Below are 17657 nucleotides of genomic sequence, written 5' to 3'. Positions count from 1 at the left end.
TATCCTGAAATTCTATGCATGTACAAGTGGTTACATTTACATTGTTATCCTTTGCCACCAATCATATTTTATTTCTCGTATCCTTAAATACCTAGCTTCATTGCTTATCTATACAACAGATTTTGAAATCCTATCCTCGTGCATGTGAATCTAACACCGAAATGTATCGCTGTCTGTAAAAATAACTAAAGTACTCCCGTTCCTCACAAACGAAACACCAGAACTAATAATGCTTAATACATAATACATTGTCATAAAGCAGTATAAATTATAATGTGTTTTATTTTCGACTGCCACAAAAACCTTCAGATACAACTCTCCGAAAATGCTTTCCTGGCACACAGTATATTAAATATCATATATATTATCGAGAACATAAAATTTTTGTGTCTAAGCTTTAATCATAGGGCAAATGTTTGAAGGATATATTACGAGAACTAAACTTTTAATGATAATACCACCTACAAAATACTAAAACATTGTATGGTTTAAAATTTGTATCGTGTAAAATTAAACAGTATCACTGGAGTTGTAAGAGTTTGAAAGTAGTAGAATAATTTATGAAGTACTAGACGTGTTAAATTTTTGTTGTATTATAGATGTTTTTCGTTGCGGTACAGTTTCAGGTGTAGGTATAGCATCACCCGTTGGCAATACACCAGCTGGCTTCGGTTTAGCCGTATATTTTTGTTTTGCCATTTGATAATCCCCGGAGTCAAAATATTTTTGCTGAAATTTGTTTCATGTACTACTTAGGAAACTTTGGTTTCCCTAATTATTATTTCATTCTGCCAGTTTAGTAATACTGCCATTTCTAAACATTCCATTCTAAGAAATTGTCAATTGAATTACGAGACATTAAGTATATCAAAATTATATTTTTACCCCTTTAGCTAGCCTCTTTTGTAGGAAAGCTGAGGGTCCACTAATCGGGCGCCCCGCATTTGGAAACTTTGCTCTCAATTTTGCCTCTTCTATCTTCTCGATATCGTTTGAAGACAACTGTAAGAAAAATCATTCCATGCTCTTCAATACAAACTACGCATCTAAACACCAAAGGCATGTTGCCTGCATGCTTCCTTCTTATTTCAGCTGTATTTGCTCATTAACATTAAACCTAGGTAATACCAAAATACATACTTTATTTAAAGAAACGTTAACGTTAATATAACGAAAGAATATGAAAATATAGAGAAAGAGTATTGGAAATAAATTTAAATTAACAAGCATAATATCCTTTTATCGGCGAGATATATGAAGCAAAGGCGTTTTGTCCGGTAAAGCAGATCTTACCTCGACTGTTTCGGTCATCTCATTTCCTTGATCGTCGCTCATCGTTGCTGTTTCTAACCACTTCTTTCTTCGGTGTTCGTTTTCAGAATATATTAGTCACGTTATAAATACGTTCGGTCTGGCACTATCGTCGCTATAGCGTGCAATGCAGCGACACACCTTTATTACAACTTATTTGCTAATCGAACAACTTTGCATATACCGAGTTTTTAAAACGGTGTCGTTACCGAAAACAAATAACTGTCAATGAAAGTGTACTTAAAAGACAGTGCAGGGTCGTAAGTTTCCGGGCGACCGTTACCGGAAATTTGATTTAGGTGCGAATTTCCATGACGCGCGCAGGCGATAAAAATCACAGTTTAAATAAGGATTTATGAGCAGATGCCTCTTGTCAACTTACATAAGCGAATTTTCATCGATTCCGCCAATAGTAAAGTTGGCATTTCCGGTTGACGGAAACAATTAGCATAAAAATTTTATATTGTACACAAACGCTTGGTGGTAACGTGAGAACGGGTCTTAAATTTGTAAATTATTTGCCACAGAATTTCGCGACCTGCTTCGTAACGAACGATAACTGTAGATTTTAATCGTTAAAGTAGTTGAACTCATCGCGGTAGATAGAATCAAAGAATTCCTTGTTTTTCTTTTATCGATTATGTTCAAATCGGTGCTTCTCATAAACGGGCAAATCAGTGAAAGTTTCTGTGTCAGGAACTCTCGGAAAAGAGCGGGACTTGTAACGGTTTTTTAATTGGACAGTTAAGTACCGGTCTCTGAGTTCACTATGGAGTATAACAGCGAGGTAAGTTTTTGAAACTTTCGTAACAATTGACAGCGTTACCGAATTTTTGAAACAAGAAAAATGCACGTAACGCCGTGTAGTAATTGTGACCGAAACTTGAACGGCAGGTGGAATCATTCTCGCAGAATGATTCTATCTCCAGCACCGCATCGAGTGCGAGATATCGTGAAGACAGTATTGCTCCAGAAGAGCAGTCGCTACTTCAACTTCTACAGAGAGGTATCTTGGAAACGACCGAGGAGAATATTGCATTTGCAAAAGAGATTTCGTCTTTATTAAGTAAATTACACGTGGAACCACAGTCTTTGTGTAACGACATCAAAGAGGGGTTGCAGAAAGTAGCTCTGATTTTACGGTTTGAGAAGCTATCTGATCTTGACGATGTCGCATTGCGCATAGTGTGCGAAAGAAAGAAAATAGAGGAGAAGAAAAGACAAAGAGAAGAAAAACAGCTGGAATTACAATACCATAATGTATTTAGACAATATGCTACTTTCTCCAAGAAACTGAACCGCCTGCAAGAGGTTCTAAGTTCTTGCGAAGGCTTTGTAGAAGATGCGCAGAAAGAACAGGATCTTTATTGCAATCGCATTTCGTTGTCTACAAAATTAAAAGAGTATCAGCAGACAGTGGAAAAGTTGGAAGCTGATTTAACAGATCTGGAAATCGAAGATCTTTATCCACAAAAGATATTAAATAAATATAACAGCTATCTAGAGATGTCGGGTGAGTTAGCAGACCTTAATCGATGCCTTAGCCACTACAGTGATTTACCGCCAAATTTGCTACAAGCTAAAGCTCTACTCGAATGTAAACAAAAGGAATATGAAACATTGGAGAAGGCATTTTTAGAGAAAACAAGTTATTCTTAAATGATAAACATAACAATGTTGTTAATTACATATGCAATATGTTTCTCCTGTAAGTTTCCATTTTTGTACAATAATAAAGAACATTGTATGTGTATCGCTTTTAGAAATCTTCTTTATTCAAAAACCATACTTTGACTGCGTCTGTTTCCTGGTCATCCTATTTTGAGCCCATTGGTTTTTTAACTCCATTTCCATTGCCTTAGCTTGATGCGCCAAGTACGTTATTTGGTGCTTCTTCTTAGACTGAGAGCTCACTCCGCCGCTTTGCATAGAAACCGGTCTTTGCACGGGCTCTTCTGTTAATGCCTTCACCAACCATTCCCTTTCATCTGGCTTAATATCTTCGCCACTTATTTCGATAATATTTGCTTTCTCAATCTCTTTAGCTTTCCTCTTTACTCCCCTCCTCCCGCAAAGATACTCGATAGCTTTATCATCGAAGGCCACGTTACCTTCCACGTCGATGTTATATTCTTGTTCAGGTACAGGTAACTTTGGACCCACTTCAGCTTTATTTTTCAGTAATATCTCTTCCTTTGGCAAGTTCATGATATTACTCACCAATGTTTTCTGAGAATTATCAGCGCAAGTTTCTTCTGCCATTGTATTAGAATCATTCGAATCATTCTTAATCTCTGAATCAAAGTCACTGGATTTATCGGACAAGTCCACACCACTGCTTAGGGTATCCATTGCCAGAGGAGCAACAACAGGTTCGCTTGTTGTCAGAGCAAAGAAATCTGTGGTAGAAGCGGCGCTAGCATCTGCATTCGTATCATCTTCGTCTTCAGAATTTGAATCGTAACTTATTCCTATGGCGCTCTTTGTTGTCGCAGCTTTTACTACTTTCTTTGCATTCGAATCTTTAGCTGACGGAGCTTTTGTCTGATTTGTTTTTGCCACTGCTTTATTCATAACGCTAGGTATCAACTTAGTACTTTTTAACTCGCTTCCTTTCGGCGGTGGTAAAAGCGCAAACAGTTTAGTGCCTTTCTGAAATTGCATGTAAAAATTATTGCGCTTTGCCTTTAACGGGTACGTTATGAATATACTTACAGTAGACGGCCTAATCCTATTGCATTTTGTTCTACTTTCTTCATCCAGGTCTTTAAACTGTAATCAATGAACAGCATCAGTTTCTCCGATTAAACAAAACATTTTACAGACAGAATAATTCTTCTCCTTACTTCCGATAAACAGGGAACTGTGATTTTCACTGGTGCCCTGTCCTTTTTTGTTGGCTTCTCGTTTTTCGATTCGATCTCCTTCTTCGGAGGGATATCGTCCTCTTCTATCATATCTTCTCGTTCAGCGGTTAAATTTTTCGGTTTCGGTAACGTGTCGAAATGTATCTTTTCGGGCGAGCCGTTCGTGTTGCCCATTTCCCCGATATTTTCCTTAGTTTCTTTCGCGAGTACATTATGCTTAGGATTAGGTAAACACAATTTGTCATTTGTTCGTTTAATCCCAGGTTCCTCCGCAACTTTGCTATCACTCTCTATATCACAATTAGTTCCCTCGTCCTCTGAACTTTCATCGCTGCTGCCATATGCGACAAGACTCATTTTTCAACAATAAAACACTTCTCATTTAAATAAAGCTACCGTTTCGTATGATATACGCATTAAAAACGTAACCTTAAAGGGAAGGGTTGACACTTGGTAGAATGCAGTTGCTAAAACTTCTGTTGGAGGTCTCTGAGAGAACAGATCGTATCATAGCATGCTAACTACTCTTTTATCGACCGTTAAATTCCTAAAGCTGATGATAAAGGTACTTCTTAACGTTGGCAATAGATAGCACCTGTAATATAATTTGAGTTTGCTTCATTTCGCGCTTAAAATAGTTTATCCAATTATTCGCCGCGTTTTCTTCTTCTTTTTTTAATATACCCAGATAAATATACAACTCAAACCCATTGAGCTCTAAACAGAGCTCAATGCTCAAACCATACACTAACGTGTAAATAGTTTAAAATGTATTGGACTATATCAAAGCAGATGGTATTTAAGATAAAACAAACAACTTTGTATAATAATTTATTGTCCGTGATTATCTCATCCGTGGGAAACTAATCAAAGTTACTTCCTTAAAAGCTACATAGTTAAATGTTATTGCAGTAAGGTTTACTCAGCTGTTACTAATTGCTCAACCATTATAGAAGTAATAACTTTTAGAAACAGATGTAGTAGGGATTAATGCAGAGGCAGAAGGTATGAATTGTTTTCAGAGTTGCGCTCATAAAATCCATACACGCTACCTGAAAAAGCGAGATCGAAATTAAATTTTCCCGCAGGAAATAGAAGCAAATGATAATAGTACATAGATAGAATAGGATAAGAGGATACCATACCGTTATAATATACTGTACTCCTTCAACTAGCGCAGACGGAAGGACCTCTAATTGGTATCGAGTTCGTTTCTGCGATTAATTCTCAAATATAATCAGACGGGAAGAGCATGCGTCTACATTTCTGTGTAAACGAGAAAGTGCAGGGGGTTGGCAGGGGGCGTAATGAGAAGAAAAAATTCCGATTCGGTAGTTGCGGAACGGCCGCGGCATAACTCCTCCTCTTCGTATATGCGGAGCCCGTCGACGAGGAGGGATCAACCGTCCGACCCTGATTCGCTCGTCTGAAAACCTTGCTCTTTTACGCAATTTTAGCGTTTATTAAAGTTTGCTCGCAAATGAAACGAAGCCCATATAACCTACCTAATTTAGCGAGTAGCATTTTCGAGTGGGGGCCACTCCAGGAGAGGAGGAGAGGCCGGGTTCTATTGACAGCGGTTATTGCCTAACTGCGTGCCTCCACCTAATATGCCCGCTCGGGGATTCGCATGCAGGGCCGCTCGAACGAAAACTGCGAAACACGCCTGTGAATCTTTAATTCCGTCGGTGGTAATCCAGCATCCCTCTCCTCCCTTGCTGGTCCTCACCCAGCCTCCCCCCTCGGCCTATCCGGGTTTGATTTTTTCCCCGATTCTTCGTAGCCGACCGTATCGTATGGGAATTTTTTTTATCGTCATTTACAAACCAACGATCCACCTTCGTTCGATCGTTAATATCAACGTTAATCGTTCAAGCCGTTTTTCATTCGAACCCCCATTTTATTGTTCCGGCGTTAAATTGCTTGCTTTTGTTATCACGCGCCCCTGTTTTCTATAACTTTTGATCGAAAGTCAGCGGCGCCGTTTCATCAAAGGTTTGTTTAAAGTTAACACTTGTGGAAAAGTATGTTCCCTTCGTTTGCCTGTTATCACAGTCCTGTTTTCGTTATTGGGATAAACGCGTCCAGAATGATTTTAATGACGACGTCGGTAGAGGCTGGGGACGTTTTCTCTTCTTTTTTGGTTTTTTTTCCCCTCTTTCGAATGCCTCGCGCTCGTTGATGTTGAGTTTGCGCGGATATTTCGAAAAATGAAACTTTGTCTAGCTGGCGCGCACGGTCGTGAACGGATGCGAGCAAATGACGGCCCTGCCTGCATTTGAAACTCTGTTAACTCTCCGAATATTAGCTCGTCGAGCGAGATTAACCCCATTGTGGCCCGTTGAAAATGATGACATCACCATTAAACTCCCGTCGGCTTACGGAAATTGATTAAACTATCAAATTAGCTCTACTAATATCAACACATCAACGTCGAACGCTCTGGTCTGGTTTCGGGCTTTAAACCCCGATGGCAGGAATTTATGTGTCCGACGATCGTTCGACGTGCATTCATCGGTCTGATTATATTTCCTAAGAGGTCTGCAATCACCAGTCGGCTGCATGCACGGCCGGATTTCGGAAGGAGCTTAATACCAATAACTGCCGCCGAGGTTGCGTATAATCTCGCGAATCTTTGACTGAAACTAAACGTTGAATGATGTCGTCAGAGCCTCGCTATCGAGCACGACTCGTTCCCAGCCTTTTAACTAATTCACGTGGCACCATTCCACGGATCCTTTATCTCTAGATATCTTTTTGAGCCACGGTATCCAAATCGAGCATCCTCTACCACTGCCGCTGCTTAACTGCAGAAGGAAAGAAAGGAAAAGCCACGGCTTCGTTCGTACACATAAGTAAGCGATAATCGGGAATTGTGTATGCACTAATATGCTGTTACATCTATAACCCTAGCATCCCAATTGTCTCGAAAAGCCCAGGGGACAATGAACGAATCTGCATGGCTCAACAGCTGGTTTGCTAATCCACTTAGCGTATTTCGCATTCCTGTATCCTCATAATCCGTTGCCCGGGAGTAAGTGCTTAACGCGACGATGATTAAGGGCACGCCTTAATGAGGGTAGTCTTACGAGCACAAATGTGCTCTGATCCTCTGTTCGGAACAATATCCGTTTATAGAAATCCGATTAGAAACTGGGTCCATCTGCCCGGAGCAATTTTTCGCCGAAATCCGAATATATCGTCCGGCGTACGAGGTAATGTTCGAAACGCCAGTTTCAAGAGTTCTAATAGGCATAGGGCAGGGTGGTGGGAACGCGTTGGTTGGCCGCCCCTCTGTGTCGAGGCATCCCTTTGCATCCCAGCATCCAGGAACTACGGAGCGTTAGATGTACTGTCAAGGGAAGTGTGAACAATTTCGTGCATTGTCGAGACTATAATATGGATGGCTGGCAGGATAATTATTGGAGGCCGTTTGAATCTAACTGTTTCCTTCATTAGCAGTCTCAGTTCGCCCAACCTGTCTCCTTCCCAACCCCTCACCCTCTCTCTCTCTCTCTCTCTCGCTTTCTCTACGCCTCTCTCCCTCTCTCCCTTCCTCGCTCGTTCTCTCTCTCTCTGTCTGAATTTTGTGCAGAATTACCCACCATTATCATAATTGCGCTATTACCGATAATATCTGCGACTCAGCTTCGAAACTGTACCTCGATGCTCTTAATCCATTTTCTATTTGGACAGCTTGGGGCTTTCGGTGGACGAGAAGTCGCAAATTCCGTTGCGTAATTTCCGGTCCATTGAGCGCCTCTCTTAGGTATGGAATTATGTGTTTCGCAGAGCCCCGTCGGATTGCAACGGGCAGCGGAACCGTGTGTCGCGGATTTCGCGCGTCGATGGCAGCGCAGCGTCGATTAAAACGGGAGGCAAAGCTAGCGAAGAAAGAGAAAGAAAAAGGGAAACTTTTCGCGCTGCACGTTCCGCGAATATTGCACGTTGACGTGCGGCGTTCCTTCGGCGTGAATATTTCCCCCGCGATTTCGGTGCCCCGATCATCTCTCCCCTGTGGACACCTTGCGGCATGGTCGTTGTACGGGTTCCGTTGGAGGGCACGTGGATTAACGCCGGGGAAAAGTCGGGTGGTTGCGGACCGGGCGATCTTCGACGTATCGATTCTTGTATCCCTCGCCGAGCAATTAGCCCGGCCAGCAGGTGGTAAGCTGAACGTGACAGTTTTTAGTAGGGCGGGCAGAATGGAGGGTCACCTCAATGCCACAAATAAATCCCAACTCTATTATTGTTCGTAATGAGGCCGCGCAGGCCTCACTCGGGAGTAACCGTACATTCCGTATCCTTGACACGCTCGAGACCGGCGAGCCACTAACCGAGTACGGCAGAATCGATGGGCTCGTCGATGTGGATCGGCGCTCGTCCCATTCGAATGTCGTCTAATCGGGCTGAAAAATTTCATCCCTACCCTCGCGATCTTCAGCGTCGCCCGCGAAAAGAACAAAGAGAAACAAATCGGAACTGGGTAGATGGGGGCGGGTCAGAGTTAATACGTTCCCAATGTCGTGATTGCAACTTATCTCGTTAAAACCTGTTCTCCTTCGACAGGACGGCGAAAGTAACCGTAGAGCACGGAGCGAGACAACGGATAGAGAGTAGATGGGTGGTGGGGGAGAATGGGGTAGGTGGGGATGTGGCATAATTACGAATATTAATTGCGTTTCCAACGAGCTGCTGGAACCGGGGGCTGCTGAGTGCAGATGTCAACCTATTATCATCCCTTACCTTACAATGGGTGAGATCTCGCTTTCTCTGTGTCGCTTTATCCCCCTCCCGCTCTTGCTGCTTCATCGCTCCTCCCTACCTCCCCCTGGCCGCTTTGTCCCCTGGCTGACGGTATCACCCCCGCTTTATTGCAAAGTTAACAATGTTACTCGTTCTTGAATAGCTGCGGAGTATCATTATCAACGTGTCATCAGCAGAACGAGGATCGCCCGCTTTTATAAAGTAAGACAGCACGGCGCAGGACGGAAGCTAGATAGACGCGAGGGTAATGTGCGCCGGCAGGTGTTTCGTTTATTTCTTGATCGAGGTTCTACAGAGTGCGTAGGGTATGCGAGGTTCTAGCGAACGACAGAAGGATTTTTGTGGTCCCTTTTCACTTGAATTGTTGGAAAATAGAACGTCGCTTAGGCAGAGACACAGCGATCGCGGTATTAGAAGATAGCCATGGATGTTTTCACAGGGAAACCGATAGAATATAGGTGTATAGAGCCCCGTTGAAGTAGCGTCCTGATTCGTTATCGATGTTAACGAAGCTAGCAATCATCCCCATTGTAACCGACAAACTTTTGTGTCGAGAATTCCGATGGCGCGTCTTAGCCCTGAATTTTACAGCTATGTAAACGGGAGATAATGAAATTTCCTGCGCTGATATCCCGCGGATTAATCGTCGGAACTAATTACTTAAGCAGCTACACCGCGGATACATATCGTTCCGTACCACCGATAGTCGGGGCTCCGTCTGGAGAACGAGAAGTAATTACATTCTCGGCGATTGGCCGCGGACGGGCGTATTCTCGGGCCGGAAGGACAATAGAATAAAAATCGTAGCAGAGGGCTTAATTTGCCGTGAGTGGCGACTATACATCTCCGATCGGCGCTGGAGTAAAGAAAAAGGGTGCCAGCTGGAGGCGGAGGTTGGACGGCGAGGAGGACAAGGAGAACAAGGAGGACGAGGAGGCAGAAGGAGAGGACCGTTTAATAAAAGTATGAATATCGCCAATAACTCCTCGCTCGTTCCAGAATAATTTCCACTTTATCGGAAAATAATTATACTTTATCGCGGCGGTCCTGTCTCCTCCTCTTTCTTCTCCGCACCCGCTGCCCCCCGCCCCTCCTCCCTCTCCAAGTCATTTCTCTTTTTCTCCCTCGACGACGTCTCAAATCGCTCAATTATATTTCCTCTTCGTTCCTTCTGCCCATTGTCTCCTGAATCCTGCCACCGACCAATCCACCGTCGCCGTTACCCGCCGGAGAAATCCTTTCGGCGACGATCATTTCCTTGTCTTCGTTCGCGGTCTTCGTTTCGTCGTGATCGTCGATTTTCAGCCTTCAGCCCCAGCTGTCGTCTATCCGGCTGCCTCTCGACGTGTAATCGGCGCGGCGTCTTCTTCCTCTACTTGTATCAATGTTCGGTTAATTCGATCATTCCTCCTTGCTCCTCGGGCATACCAGGGACGATAAGGGTATCGAGAGCTCGGTAACGAGTCCTCGTGCCGTGGGTGGAAGAAATATGGGCAGGTACTCGCGACGCACTCAAGTGGTATTTAAGCGATACCCTTGCGCTTTCACTATCCATCGCAGGGTTTTACAGGCTTAAAACGTCCGTCCACCTTAGCGCGCTTACTAGCTTCGCAACTTAACAGCAAGAACGCCACCCCTTTGGTCGCTGTTAATCTTAAAATTATCCTCGCTCGTTCGCGGTGACGCGTTCGTTCTCCTCGCCTTTCAATAAACCAAAAAAAAAAAAGGAGCAAAGGAGCGGAATTCCATGGCAGCCAATCATTCTCCGCTCAACAATCGGTTTCACCCTCGAATCGGAGCTATTCATCGATGTCCAACGCGTAGCGCCTGTGACAAACAAAGCGGATGCTAATACACGCGCGCAGAAGGAGCGCCTTCCTCTCTGTGCTCCTTTCAACGAGCGATCAACGCGCGATAATAGAGCGAGAGAGAGAGAGAGAGAGAGAGAGAGAGAGAGAGAGAGAGCGTGACGCGCGTCCAAGTTAATTGACTAAGATAATTCCCGATCGGCTCTCGAGGCTGATCGCTAAAAGCCCGCTGAGAAAGAAAGAAAGAGGGTGTCGCCCTGCCTACGTATGATGGCTCCCATCGTGTTGAGGGCTTGATCGTTTGGTAGGTTACATTGGGGATCGAATAGAGATCGCCCTAAAGGGACGCGGAGGGACAGCGAAGGAGGACGGGAAAGGAAGCCGCCGTGGAGGAAGGGAGAGCAGGGGAAATATAGAGTCCTTAGCGTGCGTAGGGGGTGCATCGTTCGTGGATGGCACGCGTGAATGCGCCTTTATAAAGAGCAGTCAGTGAATTGATATAAGTGAGCGGTTATTTCGCGATCATTTGGAATTCCCCGTGAATACAGGGACTCTGGAGGAGCGACGGTGTGTGTGGATGGGGTGTCTTCTGGATCTGTGGTGGGGCCCATGGGGGGCATTCAGCCACGTGCTGGTCGCTGCCGCTGTACTACGTAACGGATCAAAGCCAATGGCCCTGATCGGACTTCCGAATGTACCGCCGGTGTTCCTCATCCCCAGCCTCGTCCTTCTATCTCTCCAGCGACGTACCTTGCATGGCGATGTACGCGCGATTTACCCTGTCGATCGACTCGTTTATACTTATACCCCCGTTCCGATCCCACCCCTCTTTAATGTCATGCCTTCGTTAAGGGCTTTCGGTTACGGATAGCTGCCCAGGTAACTGACACCGTTTTCCATGCAACGAACGTGAAATTACCTTGAATTTGTCCAGTCGTTCAGATCTCTTGCACAAACTGTCAACTCCGACGAATAAAACCGTACAGGAATTTCTCGACGGTTTAGGGCGCCAGTTTCCGCTCAACGTTCGTCGAAGTGTCGCTCGTGTGCTGTGTATCTGAGAAACGAGGATCGGGGAAACGTAATTCCTGGGTGGACGATGAAAATACAATTTCCACCGGATTAATTACGGGAGAAGGCTTGTCCAAGAGACTGGCGGTGATTTTTTAAGGAGCAGCCGAGGCGGTAGAGATCGGGCTGATGCTCCAAGAGGAGATTCAGGTAGTGACGAGGAAGGGCACGGGCCAACGAAGAAATAAACCGGGCACAAACACAATAATTACTATCTCTTTATTTGGCTGTTTGTCGGTAGACGAGGTCTCGGCCCCCTCTGTCCCTGTCTGACTCCAGGGAAACGTGCGGCGGCGTCGTCGTTGTGCAGAAGTTAATAAAATCCCGGCAGCCGCGCCGGGGCGCGCAGTAACCGCCCCCTCTGTCTCCGCTGATCCTTTCCCTCGCCCCTCGGGGGTTAGTTTATTTAGCAGAGGCGTAGTCACCATCTCTCGGGCTTTCTATCCTTCCTTTTTGTCGATCCGCCTATCTATGCGGTTAGCGAGCAGATTTTAATCTTGTCCTCTGTCTCGCCGACACTCCCGGCAATCCTATAAACTACCCTTTTAGTGCATTCCACGTACCGAGCATTTTCCTTAATTTTCTGGCGCGTTGCATAGAGGCCATCCCTTGTAATACGCCAGCGTGTTGCCTTTCGTTTAAAGAGCATTGCACGGTCTTCCTTTAGACCATAATGCAGGGTATATAGAAGAGTTTCAGATCCTAGAACTATAGAAAAAAACGACCCTACTCGCTGGATTTATTTTGATTCATTTCATGAGTTCTATTAATTAGTCAAGCTTGCGTCAACAGTTCTGAAACATTTTACTTAAAGTACCAGGTAACACCCGTTTATCCGCTGCTCCACTATACAGATATCATTGACGTTCTCACAGAAATTCAGCTAATACAATTCACTCCGTGCAAAGCGGGTAAATTCCTGGCCATAAATATCCCATAAACACAATTCATACTCATCTGGCCTGTTCTCTTCCTTCCACCCGTTTCTGATCCTGTCTCTCGCTCTTTCAGACACCGTGTACAAGCACGCCCCGTTTCTGTGTAGCCTCGTACATCCACAGAGACGTGTCGGGGGTAGTCTTTACCCCGTTTATCCCATAAAAGTCAGTGGTTCTTCGGTCTCGGTTTATCCGGTGCACGGTGTGCCAGCCGACAAAGCTCGGTGGCGCCTCGGGGGCCAATAACGCGACGCCCCTGATATACAGCCACGAAAGAGCGTCCACCCCCGACCACCGACCTCCTCGTGGTTGCTCGACCGCGTTGTTATCGCTTGAAAAGGATCCGGAATTAACCAAAAAGAAAAAAAGAAAGAAAGAGAAAAGGTAAAAGGATAAAGGACAGTTTTGAAAAAGGTAACCGTTGTTCGGTGACGTTGCGCTTTTTGCCTGTCTCCTCGATTCTTCCTCGGGTTAGCCGAAGAAAATAGACGAACCCGCGCGCGTGAGAATATTTAACAAAGGTGCTGAAGTGTCATCGACGCGGTTCTCCATCATTTTGTCGCGCTAATAAAGGAGAGGAAGCCACAACGTTCGCCAGTTTACGTTTTCTCTTACACGGCTTTTTACCGCGGACGTGGCTGCGCATAAAAGTTCATTCACGTCAGTAATCTCTTCCGAGTTCGTAATTTACGAGTTCCGATTAGGGCTTATCGATAAGTGGATGGGGATGGTTGATGATAAATAATGAGAAGAGTGGCACGGTAATTGTAAGATTAAACGTTCGAATCCGCCGATTATTTGCCGGTACTTTCGTTTCATTCGATTCGTGCCACGTAGATTGCTTAAACATGCAATCTTTTCCTCGTTTGTCCGCGTAAAATTCAATGGTTCTCCCGGCTCATTCGACGGCAACAATACGCGCGTGCCCCCGGGAGATAATAACTACGTCCTTGATACCGGTGACTTCCCTTACAGAATCCACGCTAAACTCGTTCCGCCACCCCCTTTCTTCTCGCTGAAAGAACGGACGAGCGCCAATTTCAGGCTCGTATTATCTCGTTGCTTTTACACGCTCCAATAAACTGGACCGCGACGCGACGCGTTAATAAGCGATTTCTTACCCTTTCGCGGTGAAAGGAACGAGCGTTCCTCATTGTGGTCACTGCAATTACCCCTGGCTTTCATTCGTTTAATACTCTTCGTCTTGCTCATTTATTACCGCGTGTTTTGCAACCCGTATCGATGCCGTTCTTCAGTTCTCACGCATTTAATGGCACCTTACAATTAATAATGTTACAAGTATCAAACGATAACCACTTCCATTTCTATCTCCTCTTTTCCCATTGTTTCTCCTCATCTTCATCCCTTTAACATGAAGACTGTGGTTCAGAGCAACCTTTACTTGATATCGCACTGCATTATATAATATTTCACCTACCGCGTTCTCCAATCTAAATCTTTCCACCTGCAATTCAGATTACGTTCGTAGTAGCTTTTTATCCCGCCAAATTATTCCATCGACGTTAATTAACGAACGTAAAGAACTGTTGAGCGAACGAATGAAAGCCTCTTTGATAATCGGCCGAATTCAACGATCGCTACGGTTTTTCACCCCTTTCATTCTGCTAACGAAATACAACGCTGCCGAGGCGCAAAACCGGTGGAAAAATTCGTCATTTTTTTTTACCTTTTTTAACTCCACGTCATCAAGTTATCAATGCCAGGCCAGCAACGGTTACGGGCAGATATGATCGAACTTTTGACACTCCGTCTTGCGCTTACGGTTATGGGCGTCGGTAGTTCTTGCAGGGGTGGCGTTTGATCTTCGAGCCGGTTCGCCGGGTCTATTGTGAATTGTATCTGCTTCCTTTACGCCCGATTCCACCCCCAACCCCTTCTTTCCATTCTGCCGCGCGAACGGGAGAGAATCTCCTCTCTTTTGCAGATTTAATGTTGCCTATTGTAGAACGTCGCCTTGCATGCCATCTCCACCTCCCTTTCCTGCCCTGTCTCTCCTCTTTCCGCTGCTCTTCTTCTTTATTCGGCTTCCTCATCCCCCGAACCCCTGTTAGATTCATGATATAACAATTACACCCACGAGTTATCACCCCCTCCTTCCACACACCCTCCCGCAGTCTCGCCGATCGCATCAAAGGTACACCTCCCGCGTTTTTTATCTCGTCCGTTCGCGAGCAACGAAAACGGCTTTACCCGCGTCGCGCGTGGAGGAGCGAGACGAAAAGTTTGCGAAGCGGTCTTTTTGTTCACCCAAGTAGTCTGCCGACCATTCGGTCGTATCTGGTTGTCGTTTGCAACTTACAAATTAGGATACGAGTAATGCTCTTCGATATGCAATGGTCGTTAATGCGGAAGATCTGTTTCCGCGATGCCCATTCTAAATGGCTTTCTGAAACTCGTCGGTTTATCAGCGAGTAGAGGCAGTAGTTTATGGTGCAGGCATTTTCGCGCATATATGAGTCACTCATAACTCATCGCGTTGCATTGTAATTTATCGCAAAAAGAACCGAACGGACCATTATTCTGGATCCATCCAATTGGCTCGCTGTATTCTTCCAAACTTTTTATATTTTTCAGTATTTTATGGGTCCATGGCACTTCGCGTTTAATTTTCGTCTACGATACGCGCGGCGTGAATAAATAAACGATAAATATGACGCGCGTATAAGGTGAATGTCCCAATTTCTGCTCATTTAAAAGGTTACTCGTCGGAAAGGAGGTGTAAAAAATTTGTTTTCGATCAAAATTTGCAGAGTAATTGATTAATTCTTTAATAATAAGTCAACCAGTCGAAAACTATTTAAGAAAGATATTTCAAGATGTTTAACTACTAGTAATTTGTAATTAAATATAATGCTTTAAATGTCCGTATTTCTGCTCACGAAAAATAGCGATGTACGTATTTCTACTCACCATTTGTACCAATTTCTGCTCACATAATATGTTGCCTTTTCAGGTTAAAATAAGTTACATCTTTCATGGAGATGTTTCATAACACAACAGTAAAGCATAAAATAATGATAAACAAAAATTAAAATGCCTTCGAATAGAAATAGAGGTTACAGCATATATTGTCAGGTTATGCTGCTAAAATTTTGGTGAGTAGAAATTCGGACACGACGGCGATTCACTTGACCCTAAACCTAATCACGTGTTTTCTACTTAAAATAATAAAAAATAGTACAAAATCTACATCCAGAGCACAATACGGTATCTGTTTTTGATTATAAATAAGAACTTTTACTGCAAAAACTATTTTCTGCCCAATTATCGAATACCAATAGTGACCCTGTTCGTTACCACAACCAGCTAAAACACGGTCGAAAAATCATGTGTCTCTCATTTTAAAAGTTTTTCGTTGCTTATGCTGCACTTTGATTTGCCCCAAGCTCGCGCAACGCTCGCGTAAATGTTCAAATAATTTAGAATTATTTTGTTGTAACTACAGTACAAACGTGACGCTTATAATAATAAGAAAAATACGAAATGAGCAGAAATTGGGACATTCACCGTAGAGTTCGGAGAAAAATTGTTTCGGCTTCAAACGCAGCCTCTATTGTCATTGATTGTATACCTACACTCGGCTTGTACAGTTAAGTAAATGATTTTACTAATGGCTGAACATCGGGCGGATAATCTTACTAACGTCAAGACCAACGGCGTTCGCCGTCGGGATTCCCAATTATCTGTAACAAGTACTTGTACGTTCCCAGAGTCTTTAATACCCCGCGTTCGAGTTAACATCTGTAAAGTATTAACTGCTCGCTGTTATCTTGCCTCGGGGATCATCCTGATTCCTGTAGATCGTTTCAACAATACATTTTCACGTTCATGTTGATCGCCTGGTCAGATTACTCTGTTCAATCGATCGAGTATCGAGGAATTCACAGTCTCGAGCTTTCTAGTGCGAGATTACCGTCTTATTTACCTCGTACACCTGCTTCTTCGGGGATGTATTATCGAAGCGCTCGTCGCATTTTGTGATTACGCAAACATTACAGTTCTTCGATTGACTTTTACCATGTAGATTTTACCCAAGACCATTTTTTTCGGGCATATTTTTTTTTAACGGAGAATTTGAAATTGTTCGTTTCATCCTGTATCGGATAATCCGCTGTCGAGTGCATGTAAAATCGTAGCGTCGTTTTTTCTCCGACAAAGCATTTTGTTTTGAAAATCATTCGCGTAAGAGGTATTTTTTTACGATATGTTGTCGCGATATTCCCCAAAAATCTGGTTTGTAGCGTCACAATCGCCGTGCAGTGACCCCCTCCGCTTTATTTGCATTATAAAGCCGACTATACAAAAGGGGGTGGCGCAGAGTGACACACCGTGCACCCACACCTTTACGTGATTGCCGGAAGATACTCTGTTTAGTTAAATAAATCCGGATATTTAATATTCATTCGACCGGCTCTACTCTCCCCCGCCCCCCCCCCCCACCGGTTCGTCCTAGTAACGATCAAATTTCTGCCAATTATACAAAATGTATCCATTGAATTGCGCGACTTTGTTAAATTCGCTTATCAGTAGGTACACCAGTGCGATCACATTTTACAAAATTTACGTGATTTCCGTGCAGCTGAATATCAAATTAAGTGAAATTCTTGCGTTAATTAGCTTTCGAACGTGGAAAAGCTCCGAATCTAGTTACTTGCTTCCAAACGTCAACAGTTTTATTTACGACAATAATTTTTGGGTCGTTAACTCGGAATGTCACGCCTGCCATTCATTTCTTTCACCGAATTTATTACCTACACCTTACCCTATTAGCAGGTAGTATCCTTTTATTACGGTCGAAAGATTTACGACCCTGTCACCTTGCTTCGATCTGCACCACATCGATCAGTAATGTCACATTTTTCTTATCCGTCCGC

General features: G+C 44.0%; 3 protein-coding genes across 3 annotated transcripts; 1 reads left to right on the top strand and 2 right to left on the bottom strand.

Moving 5' to 3' along the window:
* Positions 1 to 264: 264 nt before the first annotated feature.
* Positions 265 to 1539, bottom strand: Endos (endosulfine alpha). The gene is made up of 3 exons (XM_076812521.1): positions 1294 to 1539; positions 886 to 1002; positions 265 to 729 (listed from the first exon to the last, which is right to left on the bottom strand). Exons 1-3 carry the CDS (start codon positions 1333 to 1335, stop codon positions 559 to 561), a joined length of 330 nt encoding a protein of 109 aa, XP_076668636.1. The 5' UTR covers positions 1336 to 1539; the 3' UTR covers positions 265 to 558.
* A 232-nt stretch (positions 1540 to 1771) lies between these two features.
* On the top strand, positions 1772 to 3066 carry LOC143369080 (uncharacterized). Its single transcript, XM_076812519.1, has 2 exons — positions 1772 to 2098; positions 2206 to 3066. Exons 1-2 carry the CDS (start codon positions 2081 to 2083, stop codon positions 2968 to 2970), a joined length of 783 nt encoding a protein of 260 aa, XP_076668634.1. The 5' UTR covers positions 1772 to 2080; the 3' UTR covers positions 2971 to 3066.
* On the bottom strand, positions 2944 to 4643 carry LOC143369073 (uncharacterized). The gene is made up of 3 exons (XM_076812501.1): positions 4158 to 4643; positions 4027 to 4083; positions 2944 to 3963 (listed from the first exon to the last, which is right to left on the bottom strand). Exons 1-3 carry the CDS (start codon positions 4533 to 4535, stop codon positions 3088 to 3090), a joined length of 1311 nt encoding a protein of 436 aa, XP_076668616.1. The 5' UTR covers positions 4536 to 4643; the 3' UTR covers positions 2944 to 3087.
* Positions 4644 to 17657: the final 13014 nt, after the last annotated feature.

This window comes from Andrena cerasifolii, chromosome 5, assembly GCF_050908995.1.
Source record: "Andrena cerasifolii isolate SP2316 chromosome 5, iyAndCera1_principal, whole genome shotgun sequence".
Lineage (NCBI taxonomy): Eukaryota > Metazoa > Arthropoda > Insecta > Hymenoptera > Andrenidae > Andrena > Andrena cerasifolii.
Note: the sequence above shows the minus strand (reverse complement) of the source record. Positions and strands in the feature narration are given on the sequence as shown.